General features: G+C 38.3%; 1 protein-coding gene across 1 annotated transcript in view; it reads right to left on the reverse strand.

The window, feature by feature from the left end:
* Window positions 1-282: 282 nt before the first annotated feature.
* Taf4b (TATA-box binding protein associated factor 4b) overlaps window positions 283-24,783 on the reverse strand; it is a 130,278-nt gene continuing 105,777 nt past the window's right edge. Inside the window, exon 15 of the mRNA XM_063231824.1 lies at window positions 283-1,357. Coding sequence (XP_063087894.1) covers window positions 1,193-1,357 — 165 coding nt within the window. The 3' untranslated portion in view covers window positions 283-1,192. The remainder of the gene's footprint in view (window positions 1,358-24,783) is intronic.

Genomic DNA, 24,783 nt, shown 5'->3' on the forward strand with positions numbered 1-24,783 from the left:
GCAGCACCTTCCTCAGAGGATCCACATCTCACACCACGCGCTCCTCACACTTGGAGCCGAGAACCCCAGGCTCCGAATCTGACAGTACCTTCAAAGTGTAGAATCCAAAGGGGACTCCTATTGCTTAAAACTTCTAATCACCAATTAGGATTTTTTAAATGTACCAAGATGCTTAAAATTTAAGGTAACTAAAATTTTTTTTTAAAGGAAGAGGAACTGCCCAAACCATCCTTTTTGGAATTTAAAACAATACAAGACAATAAAAAAAAAAAAAAAACTTCCTTTTGAAATAGCACTGTAATTCAAAAATGTTTGATATGCTTTCCTTTTTTGGTGAGGCTATGATTTTTTTCCCATCAACAAAGTGAACACCTGATGTTCTGGGCTCCAACTGCACCCCTTCCTCTTTGGACACGGGCAGCACATACCCTGTGTTATAATTCCATTTTCACTTTTCCCTGCTCAGCTTAAACTCAGTGCCTCACCATTCCTTCTGGAACTTTCTACCTTTTCCACTTCCAACGAGGTATATCTGTGGAAACTTTGATTTGAAGGCTTCCCTGACAAGGATGTCCCCTCGCTTGGTATCAGAAGCAGCACGTGGTGAGAGGAGCCAAAGAACTGGTAACCTCAGGCACAAACTGGCCCATCAGTCTTGTTTTGACAAGCACGGGGCTCATCCCAGCCAGGTCATCAAAGTGGTCTGTCACCTTGAACTATGATGACTATTACGGTTAACTAAGCAACTTGTGATTCCAGCACAGGAAACCTAATGTTCTAAGACAGGCTCAGCTTAGGATGAAGTACATTCTCGTACATTCCTTTCCTCAGTATCTCCACACAGGCTGTGTTGGGCTGCTATCCAGGGAGACACCTCGCTGTTATAGTCAGGCAGAGGAAGCAGGTAGTAACAAGCAGAGCCTTAGCCTGCTGTAAGTAAACACGCAGGAAGCAGCTGCCACTTCTGTGTAAAGTGTGCATCACATAACTGATTGTCAGAAGACAAAGCTGAGTTCTAGTCTGTAAGAACCCCAGGAGATGTACAGTAAGGTTTCACAAAAGCTTATTAATGGTAAACAGTGGTCTTCCATGTTGGTAACTGTTCCCCAGAAACCGAGACTTCAGGACAGTGCAGCAATCCTCTTTTGGTCTTCTTTGGCAGTAAACAAGGCTCTGGACGGTGACAGAGCAGTCACTTCAGAAGGGCACGGTACAGCGCTCGTGAGTACTTCATCTCCCTTTCCTGTTCCATACAGAATATCAAGTCCCTGAGGCAGATTCTCGTGATTCTTGGTCGGAGAAACTGTTTGGTGGCTGTCAGGCTGGATGTTCCACAAGCAAGATTGTCTTTTGATCCCTAAACAGAATGAAAAGAGAAATACTTTAAAAGAGAACTTTTTCATAAAGGAAAAGCCTGTCCAGTGCATGAGAGCCCAGGCAGGTACAGAGATCAGGTTATGTTGAAGACAGCCCTGTCCTCTATCAGCCCGGTGTTCAACCCATCTGCCTGGTACATGGCCTCAGTCATCTCTCCCTGGAGCCCAGCAATGGCCTCTGAACTTAGGAATTTCTCTTACTTTCACGCACTGTCTTGATTACTTTTCTCTCATTGCTGAGACAAAATACCTGACCCTCACAATTAGGGAAGGAAAGATTTATTTAGCTTACAGTTTTTGGAGGATTCAGTCCATAGTCAGCTGGTTCCAAGGCAGGGTGGCACGGTTAAGGGGCACCAGTTCATGGTGGCCGTAGCAGCCTCAATGAACAATGGCAAAAAGAGCAAAGCATGCCTCCTTCCTTCTCTTAAAAAGTATTTCGGCTCTCTACCCCTGGGTGGGCACAGCACTCACCAATCCCAATGCTGGACAGCAAACCCATCACAAACTCTAGATTCAGCTGCTTCTATGTGTGGAGCTTGGAGGACACCGCTGCACAAACTATAACATGCTCCTCACTCCATTTTCCTGCACATTTCAAATCAGACTTTCCACTTTAAAAGATCTTACATAAAACCTTTTTAAAGTGATGGATACATTTTTCATTTTGATAATGGTGATGATTTGATAGGTACATGCACACATAAAAACCTGATCAGACTGTATACTGTAAATGTGTGAGATCTGCTGTATGTCATTAGCAAAACTCAAAATCAAAGACTTGTATGATTCAGTGCTCCCAACTGTCCAGTATAGCTACATGGGAACTTGTGAAATGTTGAGAACTATATTATTCACTTTTTACAAATTATGTCTTTTTCTTTCATACAACATTGCAGTAAGTTATTTGAGTGCTATGTCCATTTATCAAATGAGCAAAGTGAGCTTAGAGAAATGAAGCCATCTGTTCAAGGTTGCATATCAAGGCTGAGTTGGGAATAGATTTCTAATTTGACCTAAATTAAGTGCTGTTAATCACTGTGCTAGATTATTACTCATATCAGGTATAAAATCAACATCCTGGCCGGGCATGGTGCCTCATGCCTGTAATCCCAACACTTGGGAGGCTGAGGCAGGAGGATCGTTGCGAGTTCGAGAGACCAGCCTAAGCTACAAAGTGAGCTCAAGGTCAGCCTGAACTGCATAGAGAGACCCTGTCTCAAAAAGACAAAAAAAAATCAACAACCTGGATTTTTTTTTGGCTTTACTTCTCACGTCTTCTTTACAAAGCATTTTTACTCCAGCCACACTATCCCTCTGCCAAAAGAAGGAGTCATCCCAGGCCACTCTATTTATCTTCTGAGATCCATTTCAAACGGGTCTACTGGCCCCCATCTGAAGAAATTCCCCCTGTGTCAACAGCCTTACACTAGTATGATGGTAATTTATCTGCTTCCACCACTATCACATGTCCACTAGAGCAGAAGCTTTCTGAGGGCAATGATTATTGTTTGTGTCCTGCCAGGGCTTAGTAAAATACAGAAAAAAAAAAACACAAGGCATCAATAAGATTTTCTGAATTGAATTTATGCATTCAAATCCATGTTAGGTCCAAAAGTCATTCATATTTACCATATTTTGCTTCAAAAATTATGTTGGTAGGATTGGCAATTCTCCTTTATCCACTCAAAAGACAGATATGAGAAAAGATGTACGCTTAACACAAATCTTCTGGTTTGTTACTGTTACTATCCTTTTAAAACTATCACATTTTGTTCTCTCTCTTTATATATATTTTTTAAATATAATTTTTAAATGTAGGGAGGGAGATTATGTTTCCAAAACATCAGAGTAAGATACCATGAATTTAATTCCATTCACATCCATATCATGATTTGGGGAAAACTAATTTGGTGGTCAAGTAAATTCTCCTAAAAGATACTTTCCAGTTTTTTTTTCATATTTCTACATTAGTTAGGCTAAACTTGTTTATGAGAATCCATGGAACAAACTAAGGAAAGCTCGGATTTTAGAAAAGGGAAAAGAAGTTGTTCTTGACTGTCCAACTGCTTGGCAACCCATCCTGGAGCTGCCTGGCAGTACAGCGCTTTCTGCAGGATTTTTAGTAAGAATGCAACCTGCACATATCACAGAGAAACCTCTGTGGCCCTAAGGACGGCAGGTGAGCATGTGGGCACGGCACACCTTTCTGCAGAGGTGGTACAACTATAACTTAACTACTATAAGTCTTGTGGGGAGATTTTCACAAGATTTTTTCAAACTGGGTCAACAAATTAGCTTTGAAAAAAATGAACAAAAAGTAAATATTAGAAAGAAAGTAAAACTTGTCATTAGTAGTGAGAAGCAACTGTGTTATTTATAGGAGTTCTCTGTTTAAAATTATAGTACACTTAACTAAGGCATTGTTCTTAAACATAAATTAGACATATTATGCTAAAGCTGACCCTATGTTCAAAAATATTTCCTACAAGATTTGCCTAAGATCAGTAGTTCAGTGCTTCACAACAATTTTTACATTAAATGGCCAGATGGATATTATGTCACAGTAATTTTGTTTTTATGGAACATCCAGAAATATGTATTTTATCAAAAATCATGTACGAGAATGTTTTACGCCACTATTCACAACAGCCATAACTGGAAACAATCCCAGTGCCCATTAACAGCGGGCTGCACTGGGGAATATCACACACTGAAGATATGGCTTAATGGTACTTCACTTGCCTAGCATATGTGAGGGCTCTGGGTTCAACCCCCAGTATCACATACAAGATCCTGGGGAATATACCATGGAATACTGCACAGCAATAACAGGAGGGTAACGTAGCTATGTCAACGAAGTCAAGTGAGAGCACGCAGAAGAGGGGAAGACATACTGACTGATTTCATTTTCATCAAGTCCCCAAACGGTAAAAGCTACAAAAAGGCAAAGCTATAGAAGTGAGCAGAGTGAGTCCCTTGAGAGACAAGTGGAGGCGTTTCTGAAGTTCCCAGAGGTGATTTTCCCTCTGGGTGTGGCCACTGTCTACAGGAGTGTGTTCTCACTATGAGGAGGCCTGTGATCTGTGTATTTTCTCCTTCGATGTTATATCTTGATAAAAATTAAATTGCTTAAAAAAATGCTATCTCCTTAGGAAATTAAATGAAGGTAAGGGGTAGAAGAAAAGAAAAAAGACAAAATTATTAAGTGATTTTAAAAACAAAGACTGCGTCAATCATTTGGGCTAAGAACAAAGGGGTCACAGTCCACATTTGTCATGTGACAAGCCTGAAGGGTGGGGGTGCAGTACAGTTGCCAGCATAGGGTTGAAAAGGAGGTCATTCCAACAGGATGCAGCAGAAGGCCCGAGGCGACGTTATAAATGAAACAAACCCCGAGGGACAGTCTGTGAGCTGACAGAAATGTCTTCCATAATTCACAACTTCTCGAAGGTGATAGCATTCTCTTTCCCCAAATAGTGGCTTAGAAAGTCAATCTTTTTTGATCTTGAATACAAATATATGTCTAGCATTTTCATTTCCTTGTGTATCATTTAGGAAAGCCACAATTCATGATGACTTGGTCAGCATAATGGGCCGCCTCTCGCCATCCACAGTGAAGAGAACAGAGAGCACCCTGGTGACTACACAAGCACTGCATCTGCCTTTTCACGACGTCTTCGATTTGCCTTCATCCCACCAAGTCCCTTGCATGAGGATCAATCAGCTGACATGTGGTCACATCACACTGTAATGCCTCGGAACACTAATGTAGTTAGAGGTGAAGTACTGAAAACAAAAGCCAGCTCTTGTCACAAGGCACTGTTCATTTCTGCAACAGTTTTATATTTTTTACCACCATTTGGGGGAAGGGGTACCAGGAATTGAACTCACGACCTCAGGTTTGCCAGGGAAACACTTAGGCCACTAAGCTAGATGAAAATATTTTTTAATCTGGACTCTTCATCTGTAGGAAAAGAGGGTGGGCGAATGTAAGATGAAAGAATTCGCTTATCAAGCACCCAACACATGTCCTAGGAAGCCTCAGCAAACTTCACTACTAACATACTCCAACACTGCCAGGTCAGTCAACACTCATTAAAACTTCTAAGGATGTCTTTGCTTTCATAAGAAAAAATAAACTGAGCATCATTAGTTATTGGTTTTAGAGAAACAGCACTGTTTTAAGAATGAAACTGAGCAACTAAAAGTAATCGGTCATCCTGGTTTTTCTCCCTTTAACTTAAGAGTGTCGATGTTATGAAATACACCTTGAAAAGCTTTTCTATACTTCTTTTTCCACGTTTCCTTAAGTCAGATTTCTGCTTTACTATGTTAGAAGCAGAAACAACAGGATTAGGAACTCAGTGGCTTCCTGACTCCTGCTGAGGTTCTGTGGCTTCATATTGTACCTGTCTCCCAGTGGATCATCCAGGGTAACTGAGCTTCACACGAGCCCATGTTCTGACCCAACTCAAAATCAGCTGGGTACCGGACTCCTCCTATGGGTGAGGAACCAAGCTAGGCAGCACATGGTAAGCGTCAGTTGTCAACTTCATAAGCAATTTTCAACAAATTACTTAACTCTCTGTGCTCTAGTTTCCTGGCGTGTAAACCAGGGATAGGAATTACCTTTTAAAGCTGGTTATAAGATTGGTTTGAACACTGGTGCACACTGTACATCTTGGTCCTTATCATCAGAGTGAAGTCACTCAGTAGAAGGCAGTGAATGTGACTGCAGCTCCAGAAGTTTCTTCCTCATACCAGTTAAAATGTCTTGTCTACATTCCTATTTTTTGAGTTCTTGTTAAATCTCTGGCTAACTTAAGGAAAATAATTCACGCTGTCACACTTATCTTGTGTTACACGATCTTGGATCTTATCTCAGTGAATTTTTAAAATTTTAGTAGAGCCCAGAATGCTTAAAGCTAAGAAGCAGATGAAAGCCATTTCAGCTATGTGGCAGGTGGATGAAAGATATATGCAGGGCCAGAGGTTTTCTTTACACTCTTCTAGTGACACTGTTGCTGTAAAAAGCCAGCTAGATCCTTTGGTTCGTGAGTGTGATACTTGGGTGTTTGTGTCACACGTGTAAGATGTTCTTTCCTCAGACCTATTAAGAGACCTTGCCTGTCAGAGTAAAATCAAAGACTCAAACCAACATACAAAAAGCCAACTGATTGTATCGATACTGCCTCTAGAAACTCAAAGTCAACATGTTTCATTCTGTTCCCCCAATCAAAAGACAAAGAAAACACAAGTTTCCTGAATCTTAAGTTAACTAAGCACAAAACAAGGACATTTTTAATACCCATATTTCTCAGCCTCTCCACCCAATTTATAACTAAGTCCTAACTCCATGTCACCATGATGGCCCTTAGGGTTGATCCCTTTTTAAACTTCAAAGCGGAAACGAAGACTAGACATGAGAAACATGGAGTAGACTAAAGCTGTAATTTGGAACAAAAACTGAACATCTTTTAAGGCTCAGAACCAAGGATAAATATAAATGCCCTGGGTGCCGGGCCCAGTGGAACAAGAATGCTGAAAACCTGTATTCCAAAGACTGAACTTTCTAGGCCTAAAGGGAACACAGCAGAAAATACTGAGCTTTGAGATCGACTGCCCTCTGCTGGTCAACAAGCAGAACTTTTGAATCAACAGCCCTATCACTCTACCACTTTCACTTTATTCCTTTTTTGAGTTATTTCAGAACACAGACAACTCAGCTTGTTAACTTCTGCCCTAGAATTTTGTCATTCCTAAGTACCTGCATTTCAACAGTCTTTTACAGGAGTAAAAAGACAGATATGGCATGTAATTATGGGCTTTGAGTTCTAATTCTAGTTCTGTAATTAGGCAAAGTACAAAGATAATATGCTAATTGTCATAATGCTAGTTGTCATATGCTAATGACTCCCAACTTTATCCCAAACAGAGCACTGACAGACCCATTGTTCAGTTTTCTAATAGTCTTTAAATACTACAGGTATCCCAAATTTAACATGTTTTGAAGCATTATTCTCTCCCATTCTTCTGTTTCAAGGAATAGAGGTAACATTTCTATCAAATTCCCACACCAGAAAATTGGATGATGCCCTCAATTCTTTTTTCCTAGTCTCCAGTCTCCCTGCCACTCTTAGCAACTCCTCCTCCTTAATGGCTTCCAAACCATCTGCTTCTTTCTACATTCCTGTTTCCATTATTTGCCACCTAGATTACTTCAGTGTCCTTCTTTGTTAAAAAAAAATCTCTTTGGTATTAATGTCACACTAATGACATTAATTGTGCAAATCATCTAAAATAACATTACATAATCTGACAAGACTTTCTCCTTAAAATGTTCCAATGGCTAACTTTCTATTGGAAAGTTTCCTATAAAATCAAGTCCAAGTACCCAAGTATGACATGAAGTGATCAATGACCTCTTTCCCCAGTCTTCTTTCTCATTCGTTTCTTCCTGTCGCAAACTACTATCATGCAAAAATTATTTTTGCCTTATGATCCAAACAGTGAACTGCCAGAGCATCTTCTCGTCCTAGAACTCCACTCTCCAACCCATCTGTCTGTCCTCGTGTCCCATGACCTAAGTTATTCAGAATTCAATTTACATCCCATGTTTATTCATTGTCTACAAGCACACACTGACCCCGGGTCTGGGTAAGGGGACCTCTATGTATGTCTGTTTTTTCCATACCATTCTATGTCTGTATTGCAATGCAATAATCCTTAACTTGTCATTCACTAAAGGAGGAAGATTTTGAACCTTTGAATATTTTAGTGTTTGTCACTTAAGTGGAATTTAATCAGTGTTTATAGGACAGCCACAAGTCCAATGTCTCTCAATAACACTACTGTTATGAATGAACAATGAAAATAAACCACTCTGTGGGCCTTGGGCCTTCTCATTAAAAATACTGTGGTCACTCTTAGCTTTAAGCCAACAAATGCGGAAGGAAAATGTATTCCTTTGATGTCTTATTCACAAGTATTAGCCTCTAAACAACTTTCTTCAGCTATAACTCCCTTACCAAAGTGTCACTAGATGGGATTTATTCAAAATGATTTTTTTTTTTGTCTTGCCACTTTAACAGTGAAAGAGTGCTTCGGCCACTAAGTGATATAATACATTGGAATACCAAATAGCAACATGAACAGCCAACTGAAAGGTAGGAACTTACTGTTTCCTACCACCAAGCTGAGAGTCCCTGTCAGGACTTTACTATCTGTATCATAGTTACTTTCGTTAAACTTGCATTAAAACACCTGCAAAGTCCTCAGAAAACTACAAACTATGACCACTGATTACTTTTTCCTACTGTTTTATTAAAACTTCCTCAAGGACTGACAGTTAAATCCTTTTCTTTACGAATGAGTTTTGATCTTAACCTTGAAGAACTGTGAACATAAAACAAAGACTGCAGTAACAGTAAGGGCTGCTACTTCCCGGAGAAAGGTGAACCAGCTATATCCCTAAACATATTCACAGTAGCATTGTGGAGAAGCCTCCAATTCTAGAGCTGGTGAGCTGCATACAGGCTGGTGGAAAACATTATCAGAAATAAAGATGGTTTGTAGGAAGAAAGCTGGAAGAGCACTAAAAATGGTAAACATTAAAAAAAACCACATTTTTCCTTTAATAGACATATGACCCAATAATAACAATATATGATGAAAGTGAGCTGAGGGTACATTACGTGAAAGCAAACTAGGTGGTAACAAAAGCACAGTGGATAGGAGAGGTGTGTGTAACACAATTCTATGGCTTAAATCACTCTCGTGTAAGATAGTGTTAATTTAAAGTTGAGCACTAAGTTGAAGATGCATAGTTTACCTTTAAATAGCTAAGTACAGCGACTAATGAAAAAATAAAAGCAGTATAGCTACAAAAGTAATGAAGGATATAGAATGAAATACTAAATTATTGTTTAATAAACACAAATGATGACAGTAAAAGAGAAACAACAGAATAGAAAAAAATAGATGGTGGACTTAATCTAGTAATACTTATGATGTGTGATAAATACAGTGAATGCTTACATTTTTAAAAATATTTGCTGCAGTAAAACACATATTCCCCATTAATTTCCCTTAAAACACCGCCACCCCTGCTTCAAACACGCTTATCCTGTCCTTCTTTCTCCTTTCCAAAGCACTTCTGGAAAATCTGTAGCTGCACTGTCCTGGCTGTCTTGATACCCTAAATGAACTCACAACATTTACTTTCCGTGGTCATTTTGACTTTGGGGAAGAGCCGAAAGGCATAGGGGTGCCAGCAGGTGAACACTGCACATGTTTTTAATGAGCCTACCTTTCCACTGAATTACATTTGGCAGCTATGTGCATTCTAGATTTGCTCAAACTGTGCAAAGACACAAAAGAGGACTTCCTGAAATGTTTTAGAAAGTGGCAAGAATGGTGAGCTCAAAGTAAGGGGAAACTTCGAGGAGAATTAACAGTGTTGTGTTTTTATGGTATGTTCTTTTTCTCAAAGGGGAGAGCAATTTTAATAAGGTAGAGTAACAGAGTATTTATTGAAACTCCAACCCTCATCTCACATCAGACACAAAACTTAACTCAAGACAGACCTTGAGTAGTAGTTACATTTAATCCAGCACATTTACATACATAAATCATAGCCAGAAGACAAATGCAAAGTTTACATTTTTAATTTAAAATTTGAGATTGCAAAATCATTCTTCCTCAGGACGCCCCCCAATAGGACACATCACTCTTCTCTGTGTACTTCTATATAAAAGTTTAGGAAGTCTATGATATCTACAAACACATACAAAAACATTTACTCCAATATTTATGTGGAAATTTGTTTATTAAATTAAAAAGCTGCATGGAAGATACTGTAAGATCTTAGAATACGGTTACCTCAATACTGCAAGTATTGAAATGCATGGGAAATTCTGTTATCAGCACTTCTCAGTGGGGATGTTATTAGAATTCAGGGTAGTTGTGTCGTGTGGATCTCCCCTCTACATTGTGTGATTTTTAGTATGACTGGTCCCAAGCCACCAAATGCAAGCAGTCCCACCCACCGCTGAGTCACTGAATCAAAACAGAACACCCACAGGAGGAGGTGCTGCCCTTAGTTGAAAATAGCCTATAAGCTAATGACCAAAAGCATATATAAGCAGCTTTAAAAAACCCATCCAATTAATAGGCTTAATCTACCTTACCGTTCTATTTCTAAAACTGATGATTTAATCAACATTATTTACTTAATCTCCAAGGAGAAAAAAATACATGCTTTTATTGCTATATATAAGACTGACTTGAATAAATGAAGAATAACTGATTTTGCTGAAATTTCTACTGAGGGAAACCAAATACAACCCCTGAAAGCACTGTTAATAGCCACAAACTACAGCACACAAGAAATAAGATTGGAAATCAAATTACTGAGTGAAGTAATAAATCCAGAGATGACCTGTCCCAGGCAGCGTATGAGAGGCTAATTTATGTCTAACACTGGGTTGAAACATGCACAAAAACACAATGATATTCCCAAAGTATCCCTTGTGGGACAACCAGAATCTCCTTAAGCAACACAGTCTAAGCTAAATCGAGGATATATTAACTTCTTCTTAAATGGTTTTACATTTAATCTTGTTTTTCATGTTGCAATTGAAACAAAATAAGCACTTACAGGTTTTTACAAAGGTTTATCAATTTACTGTACTTTCTTCATACATGATGAATTAAGAAAACATACTGAGAGCAAGATTAAAGAATGAAAAAGGATGCAAGATACATACGTTTCTAGTACTAAGAGGCAAAAGATTAAACCTCATATGGTCCTATAACAAGAAACTGAATTAGTCAACAATTTTTTTAAGTCAAACAAAGGTCAGGATTAAATATTTTTTAGTAATAAGGCCTATCAAACATTTAAAGAATTAGTACCAATATTTCACAAACTTTTCCAAACAAAGAATGGACGAAAATACTGCTATTCCACTTTACAAAAACGGTATTAGTTTGATAACAAAGACAAAGAAATCAGACACACAGGCACACATATGTGGAGGGAGGGAGGTGGGGGGAGAGATGAAGAAAAGGAGAGGGAGGTAGGGAGGGAAGGAAGGAGACAAAGAGAGAGGAGATTATTATCTCTTATGACTATAGATTAAAATTCCTTAATAAGATACTAGAAATGAAAATGTAAAAGCATTTAAGAAGTATAACATACCAATGAATGAGAGAAATTTATCACAGAAATGCCAGAACACCAGACAAGAATGCCTAATATGTGCCAGATCCTGGGTTTCATCCCCAGCACCACAAAACAATCAATCGATCAAACAAAGTAAAATAAAGGTAAATGATCATCTCAATAAAGGCAAAATTTTTTTTGATGAAACCTTCTTTACATCTTTTCAAGATAATACTAAGAAAGAAGTGAACCTCTTTGGTTTAGATTTAAAATATCCTCCTGGAGTCTCAGGTGTTGAGATGGGATTTTAGGAAGGGGACTGAATCATAGGAGCTCAGTACTCATCAGTGGGTTGATCCATTGACAAATTCATAGTGCTGTAAGGAGTGGGGGTTTGGTTGGAAGAGGTAGGTCGCTGGCGTGTGACCTGGGAGGGTGTATTTTGGTCACTAGTTGCTCTCTTCTCTCTCTGCTTCCTGGTTGTCCCTGGTTCAGCAGCTTTCCTCTGACAGATCCTTCCACCATCTCATTTCTGCCATGGAACCAGCTGACAACATATTTACTCTACCTGAAAATAAACCTCTCCTTTAAAATATAAAAGTTGGTAATTTTGTGTCATGGACAGTAATCTGATTAATAACATTTTTCAAATTTATATTCACCTCTACTGGAGGTTCTAATCAGATCAACTTTGTAAAAAAATGAAATGAAATGTGTGTTAGTTAGCTTTTTGTTGCTAAGACAAAATACATGGCATGCACAACTTAAAAGTGAAAGGGGCTACAAATCCAGAGGCCTCAGTCCCTGGATGTTGTTACAGTTTGTGTTTAGAAGACCCCCCAAAGTCTCATGCAGTCACAGGGGCAAGCTTCTACAGATTCTGATTGATTCATGGTCCTACGCTGGGATTATGATTGTGAGTGCTACACCCACCCTGGGGCAAGTAGCCTGCATACAATGTAAGTGAGAGAAAGAGGCTTGCTCTATCGTTTTTGGCCCTTTTGGCTCTTGCTGCTTTTGCTGACTTCTGTAATCATGAACTATTGCCCTCGGCCATGTGCCACTCCACCTTGGAGCCAGCCAAATAGGGCTGAACCCTGCATAAAGTGTGAGCTAAATAAATCTTTCCTATCTTAATTTTGGACATCAGGTATTTTATTACAGCAGTGAGAGAAAAGTAACCAACATAGATGTATAGCTTCAAGGTAGAATAATCTTGGTGGAAGGGCATGGCAGCAGAAAGCTGGTTATCTCATGGTACTCAGGAACCAGAGAAAGGAAAAGAAAGAAAAAGAGAGGAGAGGGGAGGGAAGGGGAGAGAAATGGAAAGGGAAAGAATCCAGAGAGAGGAAGAGGAAGGGGCTGGAGACATGATATGCCTCAAAAGGCATGCCCCTGGTGACCTTTTTCCTATAAGTGGGCTCCACTTCTCCATAGCTCATTCCACTGTAATATTATCAGTGAGTTTAGAGACCTCATGACCACTGTTGGAGACCACTACGAAGTGTCTCTGAGCAGGATTTAAAATTAACTAATTGGCTTTCTATGTTTCTGTGTGAATCTATCCTAGACCTAGATCCCTTGCTTGGTGATGGGAGCTGGTTTACAGTACGTGCATCTCTAAGAATCATTGGTTCTGGCCGAGGCCTGTGGTGTCAGAGATACCTCAAAGAGCAAACTAAGGCCACAGCCGAGGACATTTGGTTCAAACATCAATTAAGTAGATAGAGACTGCAGCTGCAGGCATCTCACCCTTGCAGTCTCACTCCTACCATAAATGTCATCATGGAGATAAGATGGCTCTCCTAAATTTACTACTTGGAGATGTCTTTGAAGTGATTTCCAAGGTCCTGCTCATTTCCTGCACTTTCCTGAGTATCCCCACTCTTTGTTTGGAGATAGAATAAATATAAGCAGTCCAGAGAAGCTCTTTGTCTTAGCTCTCATCATAACCACAGAGTCAAGAACTCTGAAAAAGGGTTTTGATCCTCCTGGAGCTCTAAAAATCATACCACTTGTCTCATTTATTTAAGCCTTCACTGTACACTTGTTTGGGAGACTGGGGATCCAGGTCAGACATCAACAGTCCTCTCTAGAGCCCATCTCTGAATACTGCTACATTGAGGATCCAGCCCTCAAAGAATAAATCTCTAGAGCACCACGTTTAAACCATAGCAAAGTTGTATTTCTTAGACATGGTTTCAGTGTATTATCCAAGGGCTGGTTGTATTAGAAGTTTGTTCTCAGTGTTGCAACACGAGACGTGGTAGAACTTTGAACAAGTAGAGCCCAGTGTGATTTGGCTGTGTTGTTGGCACTGCCACTTTTGGAAGAAAGAAGACAGTGTTTGTGGGAATCTCAGTTCTCATAAGAGCAACCTGTTATAAAAGGAGGCCTTCCTTACTCTCTGGTTTTCTGTCTGGCCATGTGATCTTTCTTGCACACACTCTCACCACTGTGATGTCATCTGCCATGATGAGATGTATCATGGTCCTCACCAGAGCCAGCCCCTTTCAACTTCTAAAACTGGGAACCAAATAAACTTCTTACAAATTACCCAGTGTTACACAGTTATAGTAACAATAAACAGACTAATAAACAAGGCATTTGGAGGTGAATGGAAGAAGCTAAACCACCAGTATTTACAGATAACATCATTTTGTTTATAGAATATCTTACAGAACTAACACAAGTCCAACAAGGTTGCTGGACAGAAAATTAATACACAAAAATCATATATTTGCACATACCAGCAATGCAAAATCCAGAAGTGGAATTAAGAAACCAATATCATTTACTTATTACATCAAAATGAATACTTAGGAATAAATTTAACAATAGAAAAGCAAGACTAGGGCTGGGGATTTAGCTCAGCGGCATAAGCGCCTGCCTTGCAAGCAGGCAGTCGTGAGTTTGATCCCTGGTACCAATAAAAAGACAAAAAAAAAAAAAAAGAATAAGAAAAGCAAGACTCATGATGAAAACTACAAAACACTGCTGAAAGACACTCAGTAATAGCAATAAAAAGATATCGTACATTCACAGACTGGAATTTTTAATATTGTTAAGAAAGCAATACTACCCACATTTATCTACATATTCAATGTAATGCCTATCAAAATAACATCTACTTTTTTGGCAGAAATTAACAAGTTACATATATACAAAAATGTAGTAGCCAGAACAATTAAAACAACAAAAGCAAACAAACATGCTCAATAACTCATACTTCTTGATTTCAAAATTTACTATACAAAGCTATAGTAATCAAGACAATGCAGTAGGAGAATATGGGCAGGTATACAGATTGATAGAATAAAACTGACAATCCAGAAATAAACTCAGTATCATCAACTGAATTTTAGTAAGGTTGCTGAGAATATTCAATGGTTTACCACAAAAATCGTCTTGTAAAAAAATTATGCCAGGACAACTGCATATCTATGTGCACAAGAATGAATTTGGGCACCTACTTCACAGCATATACAAAAAGAAATAAAAATGAATCCAACATGTAGTAAATATAAGAGCTAAAGCCATATAACTCTTGGAAACAATAAAGGAATAAATCTTCGTGAATCTATATTAGGTCATGGTTACTTAGATATGACGAAGTGCAAACAGGCAAAAAAAGAAAAACCGGATTGAGCTTTGTTTCTACAAAGTAAATGCTCAAATGACTAAAAATGCAAAATGATGCTTAACATCACTAGTCGGAGAAATGCAAAAACAAAATGAAAAGAAGATATCACTTTACATCTGAATGGCTATAATTTTAAAAAACTGATCACAGTAAATGTTAGCAAGGAGAAACTGGAACCTTCCTGCATTAAGTGGCAAAGTAATATGGAGCAGCTACTATGAAAAAGCAGTTTGTTGGGGCTGGGGGTTTAGCTCAGCGGCATAAGCACCTGCCTTGCAAGCAGGCAGTCGTGAGTTCGATCCCTGATACCGATAAAAATGAAAAAGACAAAAAAAAAAAAGCAGTTTGTCAGTTCCTCAAAATATCAAACATGACATTACCATTTAACTCTGAAATTCTACTCTAAGGAGTTTTCCCCAAGGGAGATGAAAATATGTCCACACAAAAATGTGCATATAAATGATTATAGTACACTATTCATAAGAAGCAAAAAATGTAAATAATCAAATGTCGATAAGCTGATGAATGGATACGTAAAATATTATACATTCACACAATGGAATTTTATTCAAACAAAACTGGAAATATAGTATTGATATGTTACAATAAAGATAAACCACAAAAACAGTAAGTAAAAATGCCACCCAAAAGGGCACATATTATATAATTCCATTTATAGGGAAGTTCATATGGATTACTGTGAATGCTTTTCTCAATAGGCAAGTCCTCAGAATTTCAAAATAGTTGGCAGGAAGGGATAGGGAGAGTAACTGCTATTGGCTAAAGAAATATTTTTTTAGGATAATGAAACTCTTCTGACATTAGATAGTGGTGATGACTGTACAGTTATGAATATAGTAAAACTACTCAATGGTACACTTTAAAATGTTGTACCGACCGTACTATATGAATTCCATCTCACAACAACAAAAAGAAAACTTCAAACCTGGTAGATACCGATATGCCAAAAAAGTTCAGTTGTATTGTTTCCTCTTTATTCAACATTCTGTGGAACTCTTGGGAAAATGCATAAATAGGAGTTCTAATGTCATTAGATGGTACCATTGCAAGTATACCTGAGGCACATTGATTTTTTTCATGGAGACGTGGGTTTTTACTGGTAACATTAATTGAAAATGTGAACATCCAATTTAGGCAAATTGCACAGAGAAATTAACTGTCATTTAAACTATGGAAAGAGATGTTTAGTAATAGACTAACAGACAACATTAGCTTGTTGTTAATTAGCATTCATCTATCATTTTGGAAAGCTCTCTAAGACCTGACTGATACTTGCTACAGGTAATCCTGTATAACAAGCAATTACTGCTTATCATAGTCACTAAAGTGTGAACAAAGAGCTGCCTAAGAGTTGAAACAAACCCTACTGGTAAAGCACTAGGGAGTGCTCATAACAATATAACTGGTAATGTGAGACTACTCCACCTTAAGGAGCATGGAGCTAGTCCCAATTACAGAAGCATGAATAGAAGCAGCACACAGATAAATACAAGTTTTCAAGGACCCTGAAAACTCAAAGCATTCTTATTAAAGCTGGATGACTTTAAAAACAAGCAACTTTCTCAACATAAGTTCATCAGTAGGCTTGTTAATCAAAAAACTTTGAGGACAAAACACCAAGTCAGGGCTATACCAGTAAGATACGATTTGCCCTAGAAGCAACAGTGACCAAAATACTGAATGTAGCATGAAGTATAACTTGAAGAAAAGGCATGGGAGTTTTAAAGATTTATAGACAGCCCTGTATGGGTAAGTTTTATATACATTCTGCTAACTTTCAGCCTAATTGCAAGTACTTGTGGACAACTGCTAAAGGACCAGACCACCAACTACACCCCTATGCTCAGTCATAAGGCAGCAAGTAAAGGCCAGAGCAGCATTAATCAACCACTCCTGTGATAAAGAAAACTGTAACTTTTGGACTGTTAACTTGCAAGACAGTCGGGGCCTCTTCAATTCTTCTCATCACTGGGCACAACTGGGCAAAGAAATGAATTAAAGACTACAAATGGTAGCTGAAAAGTTTACTATGCTTCTTAATGGAAGGTGAAGAAAAGACTGACAATTTAAAGACTGAGATAACAAATGGCAGGATACAAATGGAAATGGGGACAATCTCCCCATTTAAAAAACAATATGTAATATTGATGAGATGCTAAAAACACATACTTTCATACACTGCTGGTAGAAATATAAAACTAATTCCATTTTGAAGGACAGCAACTGGCAATAAATACATTTTTAAATTTACTAATTAATACATATCCAATCTGATCCTCCAATTCTATTTCTGATATTAAACAATCACTGCCTCCATAAAATAAAAATATGGCTCAAAGATTTAATTAGCAATAGGTTTGTACAACATTACACTGACAACTAAACAAGTTCAACTTGCTTAGACAGAGATGAGTAAATTATGTCAATGAAATGTGTACAACCCTAAATGACATGGATTCAAATTACAAACATATCACTAAATAAAGTTATTAAAATATTATTACAATACAAATTTTTAAGGAATTTGATAAAATGTGAATAACTCAATTTCTTCTTACTTTTAAACACTTATTTTGATCAAAAGTCTTAGATTGAAAAATTCCACTAAAGAGGACGGAAGAAGTAAAAAGAAATCACCACTTTGGGGAGTTAAAAGGTATAAGTAAAAAACAAAAGACAGAAACTGGGGAAGAGGTGACAGTAAGAATGAAATCATAAAAGAAAGATACTAAATAGAAATGCAAAGGCCACTTTGGAGCTGCTGCTGAGGGCCACAGAGCCAAACAAGACTCATGAAAAGGGGGACAATCTCCCCATCAAATAAGCACAAGCTGCCTTTAAAATCCAAAAGTACCTCTCTCTTTGTGACAGCAGAGGCCAGATTCAGCAAATGGTATTTCCCATGCAATGGTTGTCTCCACATGCTCTTAACTACTAAATCCCTAGAAAGTCTGCCACAATGGAAGGCCTGAGTTTTGGTAGGATTTACTGCTCACCAGGCATGCACCTTATCAAAATGTCTAGAGGTGTTGTGACTTCTTGCTCACCAGGTCAATCAGTATGGTATCAATACAATGGACAGGCATAATGTATTGAAAAAAAATCTTGAAGACTGCCTTGTCACACAAGGTTCAATGGAACCCTGCAGTTATATGAGGCTAATGAAGGTGCGTGCATAGGTGACCTTGCCAGGCAAAAGCAAACTGACTGTGATGTCTAAATGGGCATCGAGAAAAGCAGCCGATGCCAGATCAGTATCTGCGAATCAAAAGCCAGGAGCTGCACTGAGTTATTCCAGTAGCAAAACCATATATGGAAAAAAGACCACTTGATGAAGCTTATGCCAATCTCCTGTCATTCTCTTTAGATTCACTCATCTTCCTCTAAACCAAATAGGCACACTACATGGGACTGCAGGAGGAACCACTATGCCTACATTTTTCAAATCTCGAAGATGGCTCTGTGATCTCCTGGGGAACAGTGTAATATTTTGGTAGGTAGACACCACTCTTGTGACTTTTACTTGACCTCCTCTTACTTCTACAGACCAGGGAACCAATGTGGGAAGCCTGTTAGTTGCTGACTATGTTAACCCAATTATGCATTTCAGAAATGTGGCGGCAATCAGTGTGGCTTCAGGGTCCAATGTGAGATGGACCAAAAGCAAAACTCCACTGACACTGATGGAAAACAGCAGTGTTTTGGGTCTTTTGCAGTCCATGTCCAGCTATTGCTAAAAAGTCTAATTGTTTTCTCCTTCTCCAACGCTTTCATTACTGGCTGCATATCCTTCAAAGAAAGGTTAGGAGATTTAAAGTATAAATTCTGTGCTGTCTGGCAGGGCTTGGGCACAAGAATCCCTGGCCTTCTCTTCATTCAACAGTCTGGTCTGTAATCTGGTTTATGTATGGGGATTAAGGGTCCACGACTCTGTTCACCAGACCTTGTGCAATTTATATATACAAATCAGAAAAGACTATACGGCCAGCCTAGCTATTTCAGACCTAGGACACCATGATCAACTAGTGAGTCCCAAAGATCTCTACAGCTCAAAGTCTTCTGATTACTGCACTGACTCTGCTGACAATTAGACTAACCATCCCTACCTGTGTTTGGCAATTAAGTGCCACTACCTGTCTCTGCCCTCTGGGGTTCCATCATTCCCAATAAAGTCAGGGAACCTAGTGTGATAGCAGCCTCTGCTCTCTCATTATTGGCTTAAAGCCAGTAGCCAGTAAGGCTAATAAATACATTTCTCATAGGCATGACAAAAGTAGCCTCTTGCCCCACCCAGGGAACATGTGTGATCAAAGTTTACCTGATAAATCCCCTCTAACATCTCAGTTGCCCTAGCCTCTGCCAGCAAACTTTTATAGTTTGTGAATAAAATTCCTTGTGTATCTCAAGTTCATTTAGTTTAGGCCACCTTCAGACCTAGCTTTCAACCAACCAACTCAAAACTACTGTTTAGGAGCCACTCCTAGACCTCTGATCTAACACCTTCTTATCCCAAGTCTCTGCTCAGTGAAGCCCAGATCAATATTCAACTTCATCCAACTTTACATTCCTTCCATTCTGAACTCACACCTTTAGGGTCCATTTCAACACCAGCTCCCCAGGTTAGGCAAAATTGCATTATTCATTTAAAATGTATCACCTCATGGGTAACACACAGAACCTCACCTGCTGGGCTGGTGAATTTGAGTCAAGTCATAGGTCAAGAAGGAAGAGAGGTGGTGAGGGCAGGCCCTAAGGAAGAGCAGTAGTCCCTTGTATGACAACTATCTTAAAGTCATTACTGATTCATTGGGAGACTGACTCTGCTCAAACAGGACAAGAAAGACTGTCAAAGGCAGTTGGGGAAACTGAGGAGTTCAAGATACCTAGTTTCGTAAGAATCTACCCATTGTCTCCAACCCAATTTTTAGTTTTCCTCTCTCTCCTAATACATATTATAACTTTTAACAAAGAAAGATCCTACAAGGCTGGAAATTCAGTTGGCATTTAACTTAAGTCATCTTCAGCATTAGACTTTGAGTATGGTTTTTGGAAATCTGTCTTTAACCACAAGAGAAAAAGATTTCTTTTAGGACAATTACAGAGTCTTTAACACTTCTCTGTGTATTCCGAAGTTAGAATTTAAAGGTTTTTCCTTTCCTCAGTTTTCCAGCATACTAAGAGGGGTCAGAAGTATCCCCTTACTCTTATTTTCTCTCAAATAGTCTGTGGTAGTAAATACTTGGTCTTTCAGTGCCTTGTCTTCCAAGAGCATTTGTCCACAAGTTGTAATTAAACTATTTTGGCATCAGGTTGTATGAGGCTTCCTTGATCTTTTGCCACTAGAAACAGGGTCATTACTGTCTTTGAAATGAGACCTAGGAACCAGTCCTCCACAACCCAGAACTAACTCAGGAATGCATCCTAATGTTCTATCACTCTCCAGCTACTTATGACATACATTTCTGTATCAGTGAGCATTTGCTTAGGGAACAGGGGACGTGATATAGGAATGACATGGCATTTGTGAGAGTGATTTTGCTGTACAGAGTGCTTATGTTCAGCTGTTAACTCTCAAACCATGCTGGGTCTGGCCCAGGCTCCAAAGAAGCCAAGAGAGAGGAAGAGCTGAAAGGCCCAATTGCTGATCCATGTCAACAGCTTCTAAGGCACAGCAGTGCCTTTGTCCTCATCCCAGCCTTCCAAACACAAAAGGAGTATGGCTGGAGTTTAACTTCCATTTTCCAAGATCAAAATGCCTCATGGCACATACTACCGAGGAACTACATAAGAAAAGGGATTCTGGGAAACACCAGCTCATCTGACACAGTGCGCGCTCAGCACATTCCTTCCCCTGCTTTCTCCTCCCTCGTTCTCCTCTTCCCCTCCCTCTCTCCCTCACTCCTGAGGGCTGCCATGACTTTTCAGTGCTAACTTTACTATCACTGCTTATTTCTGTCATTACGTGTCCCACTTCCAAAGACTCGTTCACATCCTCCAGTGATTTTTAAAACAGTCTTCTAGTTTTATATTTATATAGTTACAATACCTGCCACACTTCCTCTCGAAGTCTGCTGTAATAGATGATAATGAATAGTTCAGAAAGCTATGCCACCCTGCAGCCCGGTGGAAGAAGGTGGTGAAAATGAAAGCCTACCACGTGTGCCCGGTAAGAAAATGAAATTTAAAGCTGGCCTTTCACGTCAACAGTCCTTTGGTGTAACTACTTATGCACCCTTCCAGATTGAAGGACTGCCTGCAACAGCATCCAGAAAAGATAATTCTCTTTAAAAACAATTTGTTCTCTAACAGATTTCAAACTTCTGGATTTTCTAAAATCATTTCAGACTTAATATTTCAATTATAATTTACGTACATTTATATAATGATACATTAGTACAATTATAATTTACGTACTACTCAAATAATAAAAATTAATAAATTTGGTAAAGAAAACAGCATCGACTTAGGTAAATCAAATGCCCATATGAATTCAACCTATTTCAAAATATATATATTTCTCTCAAGGAAAACTATCTGTAAGTGTTTAAATATCCAAAAATTAATCTCATATTAAACATTTCTGTATATTATGTTTCCATATAGAATCACAACCTCAACATTGAAAAAGGTACATAGGAAAGGTAGAGAGACAACAAAAAAACCACAAATTTCCTATGATGAATATGTTCAATGTGTATGGCAAATATATACCAATAAAAAAAGAAAGCTAAGAAAAGAAACTGAGTTCATCAATATATATGATATTCACTGTTTATAACAAATAACTGGGGTAAAAATGAATAACTGAGAATACGCTAAATGTCTATGAGTAGATCACACACATGTATTAATTAACAGAACTCTCCCAGTTATCATTCTTTCTAGCTAAAACATGAAATACAGCTGCCAATGTGATGTAGCATGTTATGTTAAGTGGTCTCGCTGGTCTTCTTTTCTATACTCCAATACACCTGTTCATAAAATACTATAATATGATGATCTCTATTATTAATCTTAGCAGGAACATATTAAGAATAGGGCTATGCAACTGAATTATAGATCTGTTCAAATAACATTTACCTCATTAATAATATTTTAACAACAGTTGGTTTAAAAATAAGTATTTAGAAGTGTCCCAGGATGAAATTTGTTTTTTTTTTTTTTTTTTTTTTTTTTTTGTCTTTTTCGTTTTTATCAGTACCAGGGATCAAACTCACGACTGCCTGCTTGCAAGGCAGGTGCTTATGCCGCTGAGCTAAATCCCCAGCCCCTGAAATATCTTTATTTAAAAAATAGTTTCAAGGCCCAAAAAATTTTAAAAGTTCAATAAAAAAATACATTTTAAGAAAGCTTCAAATAGCCATCGACTGAGGAATGGATAAAAAAGATGTGGTATTTCTATACAATGAAATTCTACTCAGTCATAAAGAATGATAAACTAGACTCATTGATAGGTAAATGGATGCACCTTGAGAACATACTTATTAGTGAAATAAATAAGACACGTGTAAACATCATATTGTTTCATTAGTGTGACAAGCTAGAAAAAATGTGTATGTGTAGGAATATATATATAAAAAATAGTTAAGACAGTTTAAAAAAAAAGTAGAAGATGCATAATGGCCTTCTCTGTCATCCACATGGTGTGTTTAGAAGCAAATTCAGTGCCTCCCTTCACAGAACACCTCTGTAGGCTCTGCCTTCCCTTCCACACCCAGTCTTTTTGTCCCAGAGAGAATGACCTCAGCCAAAGCAATGACTCAGGTTACACCACCTTTACTTTAACTAACCCACTGTGAGCCATTTAGAGTTGACTTTTGGATGTCTTAAGTTTTTGACGTGCAGTAAGGTTTGAGATTTTTCCATGTGGATATCCAGCTATTCCAGTTTATTTATTGAAGGTACAATCCATTTGCCACTTAACTGTTTTTGCATCTTTGCCAGAAATCAAGTATCTATTACATGGGTATTTATTTTGGGACTTCATATTGGTACCTTGGGGGTTTGTCTATCTTGGTATCAATGCCATTTTGTCATGACTGGTATAACTGTGATAAGTCGTGGGACTGGGGAGGGTTGGAGCTCTAATTTTGTTTCTTTATCAAAGTTGCTTAGACTATTCTGAGTCTCTTGTATTTCTACAGAAATGTGAAAATCAAAATGTTAATTTTTATGAAAACTGATGCTGCCTCTTTGATAAGGGATTGTGTTTTCAGATCTCTCTTACTTCAATTGTGGTTTTATTCTGTCTTTTATTTCTAATTCCTTAAGGAAAGATATGAGGACATTTCATAACTTTCTTCTTTGCTAATAAATGTACTTGGTATTAAAAAATTTAAACAAGAATGCTTCAGCTGAGAGACATAGCAAAGCCAGTATCAATATCTGACATTCCGGACTTAGAACTCAGCTATAGCTAAATCAGAATTACACAATGTGATAAATTTTCAAAGCTTTCAAACCTATTTCCAAGCCAAAGTTCCAAAAAGTACTTTATAGACATTCCTTGGTGTTTTTTTGTTTTGTTTTGTTTTTTGAGGCAGGGTCTCACTATGTAGTACAGGCTAGCTTCAACTCACCTAGGTAGCCCAGGCTGGCCTCAAACTCATAGTGATCCTGCTGTCTCAGCCGCCCAAGTGCTACGATTATAGGCCTGCGCCATGACACCTGGCCTTCAGACATTCCTTGTTTAATGAACTACCTGGTTGACTGTCTGGATTGTTCAAACTTAAGATCTTCCCCTCCTTTTCTGGGTACAGTTTTGTACATTTTGTTTATAGAGTCACCTTGTTTATATAATACTGTAATTTTTGCTGATCATACAGTACAATGCAGTAGTGTAGTTTTATGTTCTGTTATACAGTACTGTGTGTAAGAGTTATACAAATAAAAGCAAGTCATCACGTTGGAGTTTCCTTTGGCCATTTCTTTGCTTTGAATATTGTAATGTACGTGAAATATATAGTTCTTCATTTAATCACCAGTTCAGTTATGACCTAACTGCTGAATCAGTTGTTAAAGGAGGAATGTTATCTGTAAGAATTAAGAGTTACATTGGGAAGCACTTAATCTTCTAGCGAGAAAGAGGTTATATACGTACACGTTTAAACTTCACTTTGGCTAACAAAGGAACACTATTTTAACTAGGTATACCAATACTATAACGCACCATGTAGATGTTCTGGTACTGTAAAACACTTAACGTTTATAGAAACCATGTTTCTGAAGCCAAGTACATAATTAAATGTTCTTGGCAGATTTCACTTATTTATGTTAATAAAAAACTACTTAAAGTAAAACTGGTGACACTGCGTAACTCATATAGATGCTCCTTATCTTCCCAGTAAACCTATTTTAAACTGAAAACATAATAAGCTGAAAATTTAAGTAATGAACCTAACCTACAGAGAAGGTTAGGTTGCTGATAGCCCAGCAACACAGAGCGCAGGAAGCCGCTGCTCTCCTCCACTACCCAGCAGCTGACCGGAAGCCGCGGCTCCTCATCACTACCAGCCTGCACTGCAAGAAAAATCGCACTGCACTGCGTAACACTAACCCGGGAATAGATCAAAATT

The sequence above is a fragment of the Cavia porcellus genome, unplaced genomic scaffold, assembly GCF_034190915.1.
Source record: "Cavia porcellus strain 051 isolate PalLab524CR breed Dunkin Hartley unplaced genomic scaffold, mCavPor4.1 scaffold_20, whole genome shotgun sequence".
Classification (NCBI taxonomy): Eukaryota; Metazoa; Chordata; class Mammalia; order Rodentia; family Caviidae; genus Cavia; species Cavia porcellus.